Below are 16,042 nucleotides of genomic sequence, written 5' to 3'. Positions count from 1 at the left end.
TGAAAGTCTGTGATAAGAACTGAGTGTGGGGCAGATAAAAGGCTGCAAGCGTCCCAGCAGAAAAGGCCCCTTGATTGGTCTTTTGTCTCCTCTTTTCTCTCACGGCTCAGCCGGGCGTCTCTGCTACCAAATCACTCCTGCAATAAATACAGTGAATAATATAAGAAATTAGTTTTATGTCATATGCTGAACACTCATTTTACTCCTTCAGTCGTGTTTTATTGGAATGCATACATTTTAGAGATGGTGTGTGTGCGTGCGTGCGTGTGTGTGTGTGTGTGTGTGTGTGTGTGTGTGTGTGTGTGTGTGTGTGTGGTGAAGGCAGGCAGGCAGGGTTTGAGTAGAGAAGGAAAACATTCAATTAAATTTCCTCGCAATTTTTACCGGCTACTTTCTGGGCCATAAAAAGACTTTTGGCTCGTTGCATCATTTTATCATAACTTTGGAACTGAAATAGTTTAATTTAATGTTTCACATAAAACATTTTATTAATTTGACCGCATAAGATGGGAAAACAGCAATGTCTCAGGAGGGATCACACATCTATCTGTTTAATGGCTGCCATATATTTCTGCAGTTCCAGTTTTGAGAAAACGCTGTTAAAACCTGTGCTTCTTGGGGATAAAATCATAGTTTTAAGATGGCTAAGTGTCCCAGGATATGGGGTGCTGATCAGCTTTAGGGCTCTCTTAAAACTTTAAAGCAGTAAATGCACGTCGTGAAACAAGCAGGTCCTTTTTGTATTTGGGTCAAGCATAGCTATTGACTACATGTATATGACGAGTAAAGCCACTTGTTTCAGAGCCACAAATCAAATACACAATGCAGCTGCTGTAATCTGAGATTGGTATATTGAAATAGAACTAAGGGAAGGACAACAACAGACATATGAAGTATTAAAGGGTTTATATAAGGTGTTTGTTTACATAATAATAAAAAGCGAATATTCAGATCTTTAACCTTTAGATTTTGAGTGCTGCGTCCCTGCTGGAGTGCAGTATTCCTTGCACTGTTCAAAATGTCAGCTCCATTAACCTATCCGAGCACTCGACTTTGGGCTTTGTTAATTGGTCAGCAAGATTACTTTGCATAATGCAAAATAAATTGACATTTTGAATCTGTCCTCAGCAGAGATTGCACTCGTTAGTCTTCGCAACAACGAACAAAATGATTGTCGCTTTTGTTTAGCTTGTAAAGACCTCTTGTGGCTAAATTAATTATAAGTGTTGTTGTCAAGCTGAAAGGATGATTTTTGAAAGGCAACAAAAGTTTCTGGAAATAATAATGATAATAATAAAAAAAACTTCAGAGGACTTACAGTACAAAGTATTTGCCCCCTTGCTGATTTTTGTTATGCATTTGTGTTTCAGACCATCAAACGGATTGTAATACTAAATCAAGATAACCAACCTTACTACAAAAAATGCCAAATGATTATTCAAATTATTTTATCTGTGAATGGCAAAGGTTACTCAGATCAGCATGGTAATGTCTGAAATAGTAATGTCACCCCGTAAGTGTTGAATCAACTTTGATTAACTGCATTTTTGGCTTGATTTCATTAGTTTCAACCAGACCTGAGTGACTGGCTGAACTCCAGAAAAAAGAACGACGTGTTTCTAGTCTGGTTATGTGGTTATTTAATTCTGGTCTAAGCCAGTGAGTCAGAAATGTTGTTCAGCGTTGAAAACAATGGGATAGGAATGATTCTGGCCTTGTGTTAGCAAACAGCTGATGTGAGCTTTCAGTCACCAGTAAGCCTCTTCTCAAACAACCGTGTTCTTTTAGCAATTTAGTCCTCCCTTCAGTTTTTCTTGTGGTGTCATACGCAGCTCCAGCTCTCCTGCTGTGCACCACTAGTGAAACACAGTACATCAGATACGACTCTCTGGCTCGCTGAGGATAAGGGGATATAGAACTCTGTGGAAATGGATTAAATCAATTGGTGGAGGCTTGTTGCTTTCATTTGGGCATCTTCTCACGAAGCTCACTGGAAATCAACCATTGGAAGACATTTTTCTGACTCTGGTTTTCAATCTCAGTATAATGTAGGTTACAGTATAATGTAACCTACATTATACTGAGATTGAGTTACTTCATCATAACCTTGAGTTAAAGTACTGCGTTTTGAAATTCAATCAAAATGTATAATTAACAAGTGAAATTTGTATTGTCATTATTCTTTCAATCTTAATAGATAAACAAAACTTCCCAGCCTGCACTCTGCTGCTTTATAACATTCTACTCATAATTTGCTAAATGTAGTTTTACAACAGCATCCCATTAAAAATGATCAATTAGCTTGTTCATAATGTTATCTCTCTTCACCGCGTTATGCGTAATTGTTAAACAGTTTTAAATTTTAATTTTTCTCTTAGTTTAAAGTAGTACAATCTCTTGTTGTTTTACAATGTATGTTTTTCATTCCAAAGACCTGAGCTTTAGAAGCTGATAAATCATTTACTGTTGCAGTTTTTTTTCCCATGGTCACTCGGTAGAAATTGTTAAAATTGATTCTAAATTATTATCTGCAGTTCTTGTTTTTCATATTATACCTGGTTAAAGGTTCGGTATGACATTTAGATTAAATATAGCATTTGTATGAGTAATGATCCGCTGCATCGGATTTTTGTATGAGCCATACGAGTTGTGATTAGGGGAATTGTACTCCCTCAGTGAACCATAATATGCTGCACTTTCTCCTAAATTAACAAGGACTTGCAGGTTGTACTGTATGGGTAATATATACTGTCCCACATTTGATTGATTGTAATAGTTTAAGGCTCAGTTTTTTAATCAATTCGGCAAAATCTCATGTTTCTGCTGTGGGTGATTTAAAGCACAAGACTTTTCCTCCATTCTTTATATGTCTGAACCAGAACAGCCCTGATTCTAAACCGGGTTTATACACAGTGAAGCAGCTGAAACCATGTGTAGAATAATACATGATAACTGTCTGTATTTCAAGAAGCTTTATTTAAGGTGCTATATTTAGTGGTTAAAAAAGGGCTGCATGACTTTGGGGCAAAATGGCTTTCCGATGTTATTGTGAACTATTGCAATGATTAATATTTATGTAAATTTTTCTCTGTACACTTAGTTTTTTTCATCTTAACAATCCAGGTCATTAAGATCTGTTAGCCATGAGTATAAGGGACAGCAAAACTCCGTCTTAGTGACCATTCATTCACTGGAAAACATGTGAATGACTTAAAGCAGTCATTTTCAGTATAGCTCTGTTCCACACCTTTATTGTGTGATGACAATTTATGTACATTTCAGTTTACATCTGCACGCTCAAAAAGCCCATTGCTTCTGAAAACAGTGCAGACAAATTATAGACACCTTTTTGCCCATCCTAATATCCAAGTTATAGTTTTTCCCTAATAATAGGGTGTTTTTTGTAAGAATTTCTAATCCTACATAAGTAGACAACTACTCCAATTCCAGGTGAAAGTTTAAGCAGAACTGGGCAAGTATGACAGTGTAAATTTTCTTTTCTTTTTTCTTGTTTTCTATTCTCATAGCTGTCTGCTACCTCCACATCCAGAGCTGCCTTCTTGCAGTGCCTTCGTTGGGGGATTTGGTGCCCCTTCCAGGAGCCAGCTCACTGGAAAGGCAAAGAGGTACAGCTTGTTCTGCAAGGAGGTGCAAAGCCGAATCCTCTCGGAGTGATGGTCTATAGCACAGAGGCGTCTGTCCAGACTCAAAGCCCGGCTGCAGTCTCGGCTCCGAGCACAGTCCAGGTAACACAAAAGCTCAAAGGGAATTATATGAATGTCTGAAAACATACAGAAAGGTTTTTAGACTAATTACTTTTCTTGTTCGACTGCAAGATGGTGCTGTCTCTTTAGGGGGAAAAAAATCCCACTATTTTTGTTGTGAATTGTCCGTATTGTCAAGTCTCAACAAAGATGACCGCTTAAAGCTTTGCTCCAAATATTCTAATCACATTGACTGAAAATTGTCTGGAAGTTTCTCCCTTTTAGAACGATAGTTAAACAAAGAAAAAGTGTTAAGATCCTCAGATTTTCCACACATATGCTGTCAATTATCACATAGTTGTTGTTATTACTGTTTTTTCAAAGTACTTTTTGCACAGTCTCCTTTCCTCGTATGTTTGCTGTTTCACTGATTTCAGCCCTTAACTGGCTCCAGAATCTGTGCTGTTCCCTTTAACTGGAGTTAAAGGGTTCTTTTAACGTTTCTCTTTTTGGACACTGACATGGCTTAAACTTTCTCCTCTTAAGGAACGCTTGGAGGCAAAGGATGTGATAAGATTCTGGCTGTTTTCCAGTTTGGAAAAGAAGCCGTCCAGCCCCAGGGTATCTCTGAGGACTAAGCAGGAGGATGTGCCACGTCAGAGATCATCACCTTCACCAAGTAAATATCTTCATTTAATTCACAAGGACTTTTTAAGGTCACATTAATTATTCTATAAGCAACAGGATAAATGACATGAGAAAACATTGTTTTAAAGAAAGTGAAACGTTTCTTCCTCTTAAAGCTTGAACTTTATTTTTCTTCTAACCGTTTGGTAAAATGCACCAATAAGAACCATGTCAGATCTCTGTTTTTTTGTATATTTACCGATTTGAATCGCTGTTGCCAAGTTTAGCTAATTTCTCTTGAAGAATTGTAATGGCATCAAAAATATTTCTTCCTTGCCTTCCTGTTATCATTGCTCATTAATTGAGGGTGACATTACATTTTCTTAAGAAAGACAAAATCCTAAGAAGGATCACATTTCAAGCTGTCTTTAGTATTTCTTTATTACTGGCTGTGAGTATTCCCTTTAGGATGTAGATTCTTTCCCAGACTTTGAGATTTGAAAAAGCATTCACAAATTCATTCTCAGTAGTTTTCATTTATGTTCTTAATGTTTCTTTCATCTTGTTTATAGAGCCATTTATTAGTATTTATACACAACCACCAGTGCTATTTAGTTTGTAAAGTTAGTTTACTGCCAGGCAGTAAACTAACTCCCTCTTTCCCCCTCCTGGAAGCAGCAAGGCCACTGTGGTGACGTTGCTCAAAACCACTAATCTGCCACTGAGTCCCTCATCTTATGGTTGGCCTGCAACTCCACTTCCTTGGACCAGCTGGACGTCTTCTGGAGGCTTTCTGCTTTGTAAATCCTCTGTTACAAGCTGGATGGCCGATGCAACCAGAGCCGGCAGCAGATGGAGGAGCGGTTCATGTGCCACCGCAGCAAGTTTGCAGGACATCAGAGTAGAGCGCTACTGCTGTCACCAGCTGCAGTCCGAGGCTGTTTGACACGAAGTGCAGCCATGTGCTGAAGAATTCACTGGAGTGGCAGCTGAACATTCTGACCTCTTATCAATTCCAGCCTATCACATTACCGTATTTTCCGTACTATAAGGCGCACCTAAAAACCTTCAATTTCCTCAAAAGCCGACAGTGCGCCTTATAATCCGGTGCGCCTTATATATGGACCAATATTGAGCCACAACAGGTCTAGCAACGGACCTTACCACAGGGGCCGCATTTAATTGGCTAATGCCCATTTTACGTCACAGCGCAGCTACCACGTGCGTGACCGTCTCACAAACACAAGCTACAGTAGTAAACATATGCTAATGTACATTGTGGACCATCAAAACCATGAATGCCGACTTACCCAGCCTTGCAAGAACAATAGGCATCAGTGATCTTGTCCACAGCTATATTTATGCTGAGGGTGTGAGGATCTGCTGTTTTCCTCATCTGTCGGTAGCTTTTAGCTGTGACGCGCACAATGTTGGAGGCATCCAGTGGCTCAAACACCTTGATGTCGTCCAAAAAAGATGACATGAACTTGTTGGTTCCCCTGTCCATTGTCGTGGCTGATATTTTGTGAAAATCCGGCAGAAATGCTACGCTAATTAACTCAGATCGAAATGAAAGACCTCATGTTTACACAGACATGCAGTAAGCTGCTTACGTAGTTGGTCCACTACGGTTCTTTTTCCCCCGTAGAAGAAGAAATGCGCGGTGCATGCTGGGATAGTTGTCAGAACGTTGGTTTGTTAATAAAGTTTGATAATACATTTAAAGCCAGGGGGGGAGGGGCAGGAGAAGAGAGACAGAGACTCTCTGCAGCATGTCGGTTGGTCTGTGTTACCCAGAAAGCAGTTGGGCATAATATCGCAACACCAACACCGTGAGTGAAACAACAACTGGGCCAGCCTACTATATAAAGTACTCGGGGACCAGTTCTTTATAAATGTTGATGTGTAATAATAGAGTATGACGCGTCTATTCTATGCGCCTTATAATGCGGTGCGCCTAATATATGAAAAAAGTCCTAAAATAGGCCATTCAGTGAAGGTGCGCCTTATAATCCCGTGCGCCTTATAGTGCGGAAAATACGGTACTCTAATATTTTATTTTGACGATGCGACACATTCGTTTGTTTACATTTTTTTACACAATTCAGATCTGAATGAACCGCAGTCAGCGCAAGGTAGAAAAAAAGATGCTTCTGAACTTCTCCTGCCCTGCAGAGCGCCGCCATTCTACCCCGACGAATTAAGCACGTCAGTTCCACAATATCTTTGCTAAATTAAGTTTTGAATCCTGAGCTTTAAAGAAGTCTCCCGCTAAATCCAAGTTCTGATTAAATATTCTGTGGCCACTCATACCCGCGAATAAATGATGTGCCACTGTCTGCGTGTCCTATCGAAGGCTATACTGCTGATTTGTTGTGATTCTGACGGTGAATTGATTTAAAAGTGTGGTAACGCAGCCACTCAATCCCAGCGATGCATTAGGAACTCGAGTGAACCCTGGTTGGGTAATTGATTATTTCCCTCCTAATGAGACTGTTTACTTATCTCAGGAGAGAAGAATAGTGCTGATCAGGGCTTGAGTCACAAGGCTTTTGGCTGCATCTATTGATGACATCTTAATCAGCGTTCAAGTGCTTTTACAGAGTCACAAAAGGAGACTGAAGACTGGGGCTTGTTTTCAAAGAAGAGTGATATTATGAATTTTTCTTTTGATTTCAACATCTGATTGATGTTGGTGATCTCTGATGGATTTATTCATTCCTTTTTTTGCTACACCGTCATCTTTACGTACAATAAGACATCTCCCACATCTCCTCGGTGACTATAGAGGACGTGTTACATTCAGTTTGGACTTATAATCTGTTTACTTCCTTTTTGGTCTTGAAATTGTGATTTTATAGATTTGAATAATTCTATTTTCTTGTCTGGACAGTTACATGAATTTGTTTCTGATGTTTTAACACGTACAGGTCCATTCAATGCTATTATTGAAAAGCCCATTTATTTCAGGAATTTTATCACTAAGTAAAAAACAGTATATAGCTTATACGCAGATGGATGTTTGAAAGCCTTTCATTCTCTTGTCACTTGCTGAAGAAAATCTTCCCCAAAGACTGATGCTGCCTCCACAATGTTTCACTGTGTAGATTTTTTGTTGAGGGTAGTGTACTGAATTATCTTCCTCCTTTACATAGTTTTTCCATGTAGGTCTTACTTGTCCTATTAAGAAATTTCCCGTGCCTGAGCTGTGGATTCCTGCAGCTCCTCCAGATCAGAGGGATTCAAAGTCATAAAGGAGGTTTAAAGTGTTTCCACTTTGTCAATTCTCAAAATGTTGCTGCCTTTGCCCGTTCTGTCAGATTAGGTGAAAGGTGTGATGTACTTATGGGTTGTGTTTGTTTTAGGCCAAAAGTTCCCTCCAGATATGGGGAGTGAATAAGTCGCACTGTCCATTTGACAGATTTTTTTCACTTGAGTGCTAACTCCCTCAAAATTCCTATCGGCATCTTAGCAGCTTTTTTTAAATGAATGCGTAGTCTGTGCAGTTATGCCGTTCTCTTTCCACAAAAGTTCTCTACAAGTTAATATTTCTGTGTGAAAAAGAAAAAAAAGTTGAAAATCATGTATCCTTTCCTTCCAGTTCAAGAAGGACAGGATATATGCGACAGACATCTTTGTGTCTGTCACCTAAAGTCCAGATGAATAAATTTAAATTTGTGATTATGATATGACAGAATGTGGATAGATTCGAGGGGTTTGTGTTTAAATGCGTTCCTTGTATGTCCCCCTTAGTGTTTTACTCTTATGCAGCCCACCTCTCGTAAAGCAAACAACTGTCCAACTCTGGGTGGAGAGCTGTTTGTTCAGCTGTCACGATAGCCATTCATTGATCCCAAACAAACGGCCAATTGCACATCAGTCCTACTAACAAGGTGAATCAAATTCTCCACGGGCTCCAAAAGCATAACAGTGAGAAAACAGCAAGACCCTAAAAAGAAAATGGTTGCCGGGGGGGTTGATGCCATAGTGAATTTGTGAGAGAAAGCCAGCCAGTCTCATAACATGTCCACTCTGTATGCATGCAGTCTGAACAGATGGGAGCTACAGCAAGACACCGCAGGCAACTGAAGCAATTTCCAAAAGGCCAGTGAAGCCCAGCATAAAGAGTGAGGCAGAGTTGGAGAGGAGGACAAGGAGATGCTGGAACGCCTTTCATTTCACCATTGCCATGGCTACCTACCAAAAAAAAAAAATCTCAAGGAAGCATTGTTACTCTTTAAACTCGGCGAGCTGTCTAAATCTGACTCTGGCTCTTGATCTGTGTGAAATTGGATAGATTTGTCATGTTTGAAAATAGTGAGGGATTCCAGTGTTCTGTGGAGTTATTTACTTTGCCCGGGTTATTCGGTACATAATGTTACGGTTTATTCATATACCTCTGGATGCCAGATTGCTTCAAATCCAATCAGTAGAGAAGCAGTTTATATAAGATGACATTTTACAGTTAACCTCGATTCCCTCTCACTAGCTCATATTCCATTAAATCTTTAACCAAACTATAAAATAATCCCCTTCGATGTACTCAGAGCATGCAGAAGATATTACAGCGCCAATATTTCAACTTGTTAAACTCTGAACTGAAGAAGCTGGTGTGTTGTCAGGTGACTTGTAAATGTAGACCTCTGCAGGAATGCAATGTGAAAAGCATCACTTTTCTAGGATTGAAGTTGGCAAATTTGATTTTATTATTATTATTTTTAATTAATTTGCTTGTTTTTCAGGTCGAAAACAGATCACTCCCACCTCTCCTCCTGAATCCCCTCGAGGCCCCGGGGTAAGAAACCTTCTTAATCATTACAATCCAGATGTTGCGTGCTATGGAGTCACATGATATACAGCATCTATCTGGAATGCCAACTTTTTGCACATTTTTAAAAATAGAAATTCAGTACCTTAAGAGTATTCAAACTCATTAAGTTAAAACAAGAAATCTTTCTATATTTCAGTGGAATTTTATTTGGTAGAAACACACCAAGTAGTGTATGATTGTGAAGTGGAAGGAAAATTACTTGTGGTTTTCTTTTTCACAAATAAAAATATGAGTGTTGTGCAAAAAAACAAAAAAAACAAACAACCACACTTCCAGTTAGTTTTATTATTTACAATTTTTTTTTCAGTTTAGAACATAGTAATTTTTTAAAGCGATATTGTCCTCCTTTATGGTGTACTATACACTTATATATAAATACCTGGACGCAAAAGTTGGTGAGACAGCAAAATGTCTGGCCATGTCTTCTTGAAATAACCACAGACCTACTGGGAAAAGAGTTACCAGATGAATCTGTAATCAAATGCCACACTCATAATGATATGTGTATGATTTATATGATCTTGGTTGCGGTAGCACCTTGAAACAAATGCTTGTTTTCCACAAACTAAATTGGCGAGTCCTTTAACCACATGTCCATTGTTTCATTGTTCAACTGATGTGACTTGGTGTATTAGAGCCGGAGCTTCTCTGATTTGATATATTGGTTCTTTGTAATACACATTCAGGGTAGAGCTTTGGAGGCACCAACAAACTTGGCTGACCTTAAGTCACGTGAGCTCAAGGTACTCCAGAGCCTATGTGGCTGTATTGATCACAGAAGCAAGACAGTTTCTCATGAAGATGCACCCGAAGGCTTGAAGGTCGCCCACAATATCCAGAGGCTCCTGCATTGGCCGTTTATTACCCAGTATTTCCCCAGACTTCCTGCAGTCCTTTTCTAATATTACTTGTTACATCTGGAGGTGAACATGGTATTTAAGGTCTGGTTGAATCATACAACTCACTTTTATGTTGGAAATTAAAAGTGAGTTGTATTTTCCCTTAGAAAGTACTTTCTAAGGGAAAGTATTTTATTTAACATATACATATGAGACTTGCTGAGCTACATCTCAGTCCGGTGCTCTTAAGAATGGTCGTAGATGACATCATGGACGATGTGCTGAAGGTGGAGTGTTCGAAAAGAGCAGGAGCTGTTAAATTGCGAAGTCAAATTTCTATCAAGTTATGTTTGATATATGTGTAGCACTTTTCTAACAACTGAAGGTAAGTTATTTGACCGTCATTATAACTGTGCTTATAATCTAAACCTAACCAAGGACCTTTTATTGCTAACTGTAACTATGTAGTTGTAGTTTCTACCTGAAATAATGCAGGAACTGATCAAATATCTTAAGAAAGGTTTTAAGGCATTTTCATTAGTTGCAGTATTTCTGTTTTCAGCTCAAATAGCATCTATGACAGAGTTTTAAAAAAACCTCTACCACTAGGTCTCCTTGTTCAACAATGTGGTTTAGCCAAGACTTATAAAATGATTCCTGTTTGGAGCCAGAAGCTCGTTGAGCAGTCTTTATGCAAGACTACAATTTTTTGTGTGTTGTTTTTTCTTTCCCCATGTTGTGTAGACAAGGATCATAAATCTCAGCTAACACACACTTACACTGTCTTGTTTGTCCTCAAATATAGCAGGTCAAACCTATAAATTTTGCTAAATGTCAAGATAAATGACTTATCTGTCCCGGGTTTCCCAACATTGTAAGCAGGAGATAAAATTGAGAACAGGCTTGTTTACAAACATTTCTGTTTTTTTTTTTTTTTTTTTTTNTTTTTTCTTCACCTGTATGAGCACCCGGGAACATTGTGGATGTCAAAATATTCAGCAGAGTTTTTCTGAAATACTCAGCAGCCAATAGCAGAGAGGGAAATAACAGAAGTGTGTGGGTGCATATCTGTTGGAGATGTCATTCCTGATGAACGACAACAAAAGATCTGTTTGTGTCAGTCACAGAACACTTGAATCACCTCGGAAACCTTGCAAGCAGGGGGGGGACTACTGATGATGATAATCACGCCTAGTTGCATCCAATCAGATTAAATGTCACATTAGCATCTGTTTATGTCAGAGGCTTCCCACAGGCAGCTAATATAGTACTGATCAATCCCTCTCTAACTTTGTAATATATTTAATTGTTCCGTGATTATCCTTCCACGACATCGAGTGCGAGTTCAGACGGCTTCTACTATCCGGTTCTGAGCAGGAACTTTACACTAACCATATGCGCCGAACATATGTGTTGCTGATTTGTGTATATTGTGTGTCCTGGCTGAGCTCAGCTGAGCTGCGGGGCGTAGCCATCATCCTTCAGCCAGAGTGGAAGTGCCAATGGGGACTGGGAGTTGTGATAAATGGTGCTCTCTCTATGAGGATGAGGCTGAGGACACAGGCGTGCACACAGTAACACAGTTGAGTCCAAGCGAAGGAGGGACGATATCAGCTCTGTTTCAATGCCGGCTCCCTGGGCAAGAAGTGGGTCAGTTTGTCGACTCATTTTAAATTTAACCGGCGGGGGCTGCGAGCCACAGCAGCGCTGCACCCCTGAACTCTACAAATCGACCTTATTTGATTAAGCTGCCAGGGCGGTGGGATTCCACAAGTGAGCAGCTCCCAGCAGCCGAGAACAGACGTCTGTGGTCACTCTGGGCAGTTCTTAGGGGACGTTAAGAAAAGGTGCTTAACTGAATACACTCTTCACTCTCGAGAGGATCTAAATTTTTAAGCTTAATTCCCAATTCCCAAATGATTTATTCTAATGTACTGACTCAAATTATATTAGACAAAAAAAAACACTATTTTCACTACTTTTTTTCTTTTATGTCTTTCATCACATTCCTGAACGTTCCCTTTGCAGCTAACAAGATCCTTTTCAGTACATCACATTTTCAAGGTTTGAGGTTAGAGTTCAGCTGTTATTTCCCAAAAGAAGCAATTAGGCTTGCCTCAATAAAGAAATATAACATCATAAAAGAGAATAAGTCGATTTAATAAGCTGTTAATACAAATAGCTGGAGGGGGTGGGGGGGAGCATAAGAAGAAAAATTAGGGACCACTTCTGACAATTTCAGGATAATCGCAAGCTGAATTCAAAAACACCATCATTAGCAGCCAGTCTTACAAAGAGTTAGCAAACCTTCTGTTAAAAGTACGCTGGTGAAAAAATTGGCCTTGAGTGCCATTTAAAATGCTGCTCTCACCACATTTAAGATTGTGCTGTTTTTCAGTTTCATTGAATTGTATTTTAACGTAACCCTTTAATCCTTCAAATTTCTTTTATGGGAATCAAAAAGTAGAAAAAAATCTGTTGACAAAACTGCAATCTCTCAGAAAAAGATGATATTGTTGCCAAAGTAACATATTTTCCTCAGGATAAGCTGAAATAAAAGTGAAGGCTGTTGCAGAATCCTCTCTCCATACTAATGTGGTTTGGAATTAAAGGTGTGACGGTAATTGTTCTACAACACCATAACCATATGTTTGAGACATCAAGCATTTCAGCATTCAGCCTGTTTTAAATGTCAGACTGCTTTCGACATAGGGTGCATTCAATTAAAGCCAGCTTTATCTGAACTCTAGTTTGTTTGTCTAGAAGGTCTGGCTTGTTTTGGGAGGTGTGAATGCGTAATCAAGCTTGATGTGGACCAAAAAATTGAACTCTGGTCCGTCTAAAAACCTAGGTCTCTGTGCAGTGTGAAAGCAAACTGTACCAGCTGAAAATGCAACAAACGTTGCGATTTTTTTGCCCCATCAAACATAGTCCACGCTCATATATTTCTGGGTAAGTCAAGATGTGACACAGCAATTATTAATTCTATCATTTCTTAATATCCAGAGCATGGACAGTTATCTGATGGCCATCCAGGTCCTCCCAGAAATGAACGAAACAGAAAAACACTGTGTGAGGCTGAACTGTTGATCACTGAAGTCGCACTGCTGTCTAATTCAGCATGACATGGCCGCATTTTTTCCCACTTTTACAAAAACCCTGACATGGGAAGAGCAGCACAAACATTTTCCCTTTTGTAACATTGCCCCCATCCTTTTCAACAGGGATCCGAAACGTTGATTAATCTGCACCATCCTCCGCTGATACGCTTCTTTAAACAAGCTCCATGCACGTTGTCTTGTTTGCTGGCATTGTAGAAGCCTGATGACTTTCTTCTTGCTTGCATAAATTATTGATCCTTGACACTCTCCATTTGCCACGGTGCTAAAGATTTTGTGTTATTTATAGGCTGTATTTGGAATGGCGGCGGCGTTTGTTTGCCTCTGTTGATGATTATTTCTCCCATGAGTTCTCACATTGGGCAGCAGTCAGGCTTCAGGGTCGCGTTCATGTTCTGCCGACCCAGGTGGTCGTGTAGTCAGTGGGCTGAAGGTGAAGCTGTGTTCTACTTTGTTACTTGGCATGGGCTTGTTTGGCAACTGGCACTGACTCTGCCGCCTAATTTTAGCTCCTTTCCTTCACAGAGACTAGTTGTGCTACTTCATCCTTTTTTGTAAACTAAACATGAATAGCAGGTTGTTTTTCTACGTTCAGAATAAAAATCTCTTTGCTTTCCAGCCTTTATTCTCCCATGTAAAGGAGTTAGAATCTCACAGTTTCTGATCTATTTCATTCGTGGAGCTAAACTGTAATTTATGAGAGAAAACCATTTGAACTGAATAAAGACAAAAGTCTTCTGTGAGCCAAAGCTCAAATTGTTTTTGTGCCTTTTGATGTTTGAAGCTCTTTCACTAATTTCCTCATAAATATAGAAGGGAAACTTTTAAGTTTTTATAAACTTGTGTTTTTGGAACCGATTCTCTTCAATGTTCACATCTTACAAGGCCCATTAGCTTGAAAGGTTTTCTGTTAAAGAACCTTGAATTTATTTTGTCACCTTACAGCCGCAGGTATCTTTTATTGGGATTTCAAGTGATAGTCATGAATAATTGTGATAAACAAGAAAAATGTTCAAAAATTAAAATAATTCATAAAAGAAGTACATTGGTTCCAATCTTTTGAGTTATATTTTTACCAGATTAGCATATGTAGTCTGACAGTTTGCTCATTCATTGTAAAATAACATCCATTCAGATTGAAAACATCTGCTAATATAATTTTTCTAGTTTTACCACAGATTCTTGATCTTGATCTTAACTCTGGAAGGTAAACTTTAACTCTTTTGCTGCCACTAATGCCTATTCTTCCAGGGTTACTTTCTACAAGGTGCTGATGGCTGTAGAGTACATTTGAAGATTTGCCATAAAAAAACCCAACAGAAAATATAGTGGTGAGACGACGAGTTTCATTTGTAGTTATTAAAAACTGCACATTTAGATTTTCATGTAAATCATGTTTAATATGAAACTAGTAAACTAACAAGTTCACATGAATTAAAGTTGATTCTATTTTTTCATTTTGTTTAACTCAAGACGATGGGTTTTAGTAAAGCATAGCTGGCAAGAATAAACGTTTTCGACTTTCATGAACTTCACCATTCTCCCCATGCTGTGGATGCATACACTGTGGGTGATAGTGTAGGAAACTCCCTTTTTTACAGGAGAAGGTCTGAAGGAAAACCAGACTCAGGATGGTCGGCCATCTGCCTAGACCGGTGGGGGGTGAGAAAACAGGAAGAGAACACAAACAATTTGACGCCAAGAATTTCATGAAGTAGGAAAACACATTGTTTCTCAGTGATAAAGATGGTGTCATCTTGGTTACTGTGGTTATTTATTAAAACCTAATTTTTTTATATAGTTTTGTCATCTTTGTTTGCTCTTTTAATGTATTTTTGTTACATTTCAGCCTTTTCCTAATGTTCTTCTCTCCTCATATGTGAAATTGTTACCCATTCTTACAAACAGCTACCCCCACTAGTCTCCAAACTCCAAACTCTTTTCTTTTGTGTGTGTGGTTTTTTGTTGTTTTGTTTTGGACTCCCTCTTTGGATTGGCTTAAACCCTTCTTGTTATTTGCATGTCTATCTCTGAGACCTCCTGTTGAAACCTTGATTTCATGCTACGGGCTCTTTCTCTTCCTCCCATGCAGATGTTCGGGAAAGAGGCAAATGAACACTGATGTGGCTCATTAAAACATCTGACCCAGAGGAAGTCATGGTGCTAGAGCCGGAACATTTGAGGACTCAGAACAAATTGTGAAAGCGTCTCAGCTTAGGGGTTAACATTCTCTCCAAATACTGCCTCTGTGACATTTTTTTTCTACTTTTCCTGGAGAGAAACTCTTTTTCCAATATGTTCCGCAGGGTGCCTGACAGTGGTTTGAACTTCTTGTGCATTTCAACCCGTTCTTGTTGCTCTTCCTCTGTTACGGTGTGTTGTACCTGCATTCCTCTCAAATTATTCATCATCAATAACCCAAATCCTCCTGCCTGCCAGGTCTCCCCTTGGGTCCTCTGTCCTGTCCTGTGCCAGTGCTGACCAACAACTTCCCCATGTGAAAAATGAAACCAATATGGAAATACCAAAAACTGCAGTTTCTTAAATGGACACTGGAGAAAGCCTAAGAACTCCCGTTGGTCCCCCAAGTTGAAAAATGACCAGCATTAGTGCAAAAATAAACATGTTTCTGCCCTGGTCAAATTAATCACTGTTGAGGGTTGCACCGCACTGAGTGACAGGTGGGTTGCCCAGTGGACGCAGCTGAGTTTTGTTTTTTCTCAACTCCAGCTGCAAAACCCAAACTGGTGTAGCCTAATTCTTGTATAAATAGTTTTTAAACCGAAGCTTATCAGAAGGCACTGAATTTTTATGTTCAGGTGTAAAATGAACCTTTGAAAAATCAATCTTTTATGTGGAAAAAAGTAGTCTTTCAACTCCTATGTACGATTCCTACACATTTCTATAGTTAAAATTTCATAA

At 39.1% G+C, this 16,042-nt stretch overlaps 1 protein-coding gene across 7 annotated transcripts in view; it reads left to right on the top strand.

Moving 5' to 3' along the window:
* The window catches only part of nphp4 (nephronophthisis 4), a 186,277-nt gene that overhangs the window by 82,439 nt on the left and 87,796 nt on the right, over positions 1 to 16,042 (top strand). For all 7 annotated transcript variants that reach the window (XM_016681299.1, XM_007571219.2, XM_016681301.1 and 4 more), the window contains 3 exons: positions 3,528 to 3,746; positions 4,251 to 4,383; positions 9,074 to 9,126. In XM_016681299.1, coding sequence (XP_016536785.1) covers positions 3,528 to 3,746; positions 4,251 to 4,383; positions 9,074 to 9,126 — 405 coding nt within the window. The remainder of the gene's footprint in view (positions 1 to 3,527; positions 3,747 to 4,250; positions 4,384 to 9,073; positions 9,127 to 16,042) is intronic.

Source organism: Poecilia formosa, unplaced genomic scaffold (genome assembly GCF_000485575.1).
Source record: "Poecilia formosa unplaced genomic scaffold, Poecilia_formosa-5.1.2 Scaffold276, whole genome shotgun sequence".
Taxonomy (NCBI): domain Eukaryota; kingdom Metazoa; phylum Chordata; class Actinopteri; order Cyprinodontiformes; family Poeciliidae; genus Poecilia; species Poecilia formosa.
Note: the sequence above shows the minus strand (reverse complement) of the source record. Positions and strands in the feature narration are given on the sequence as shown.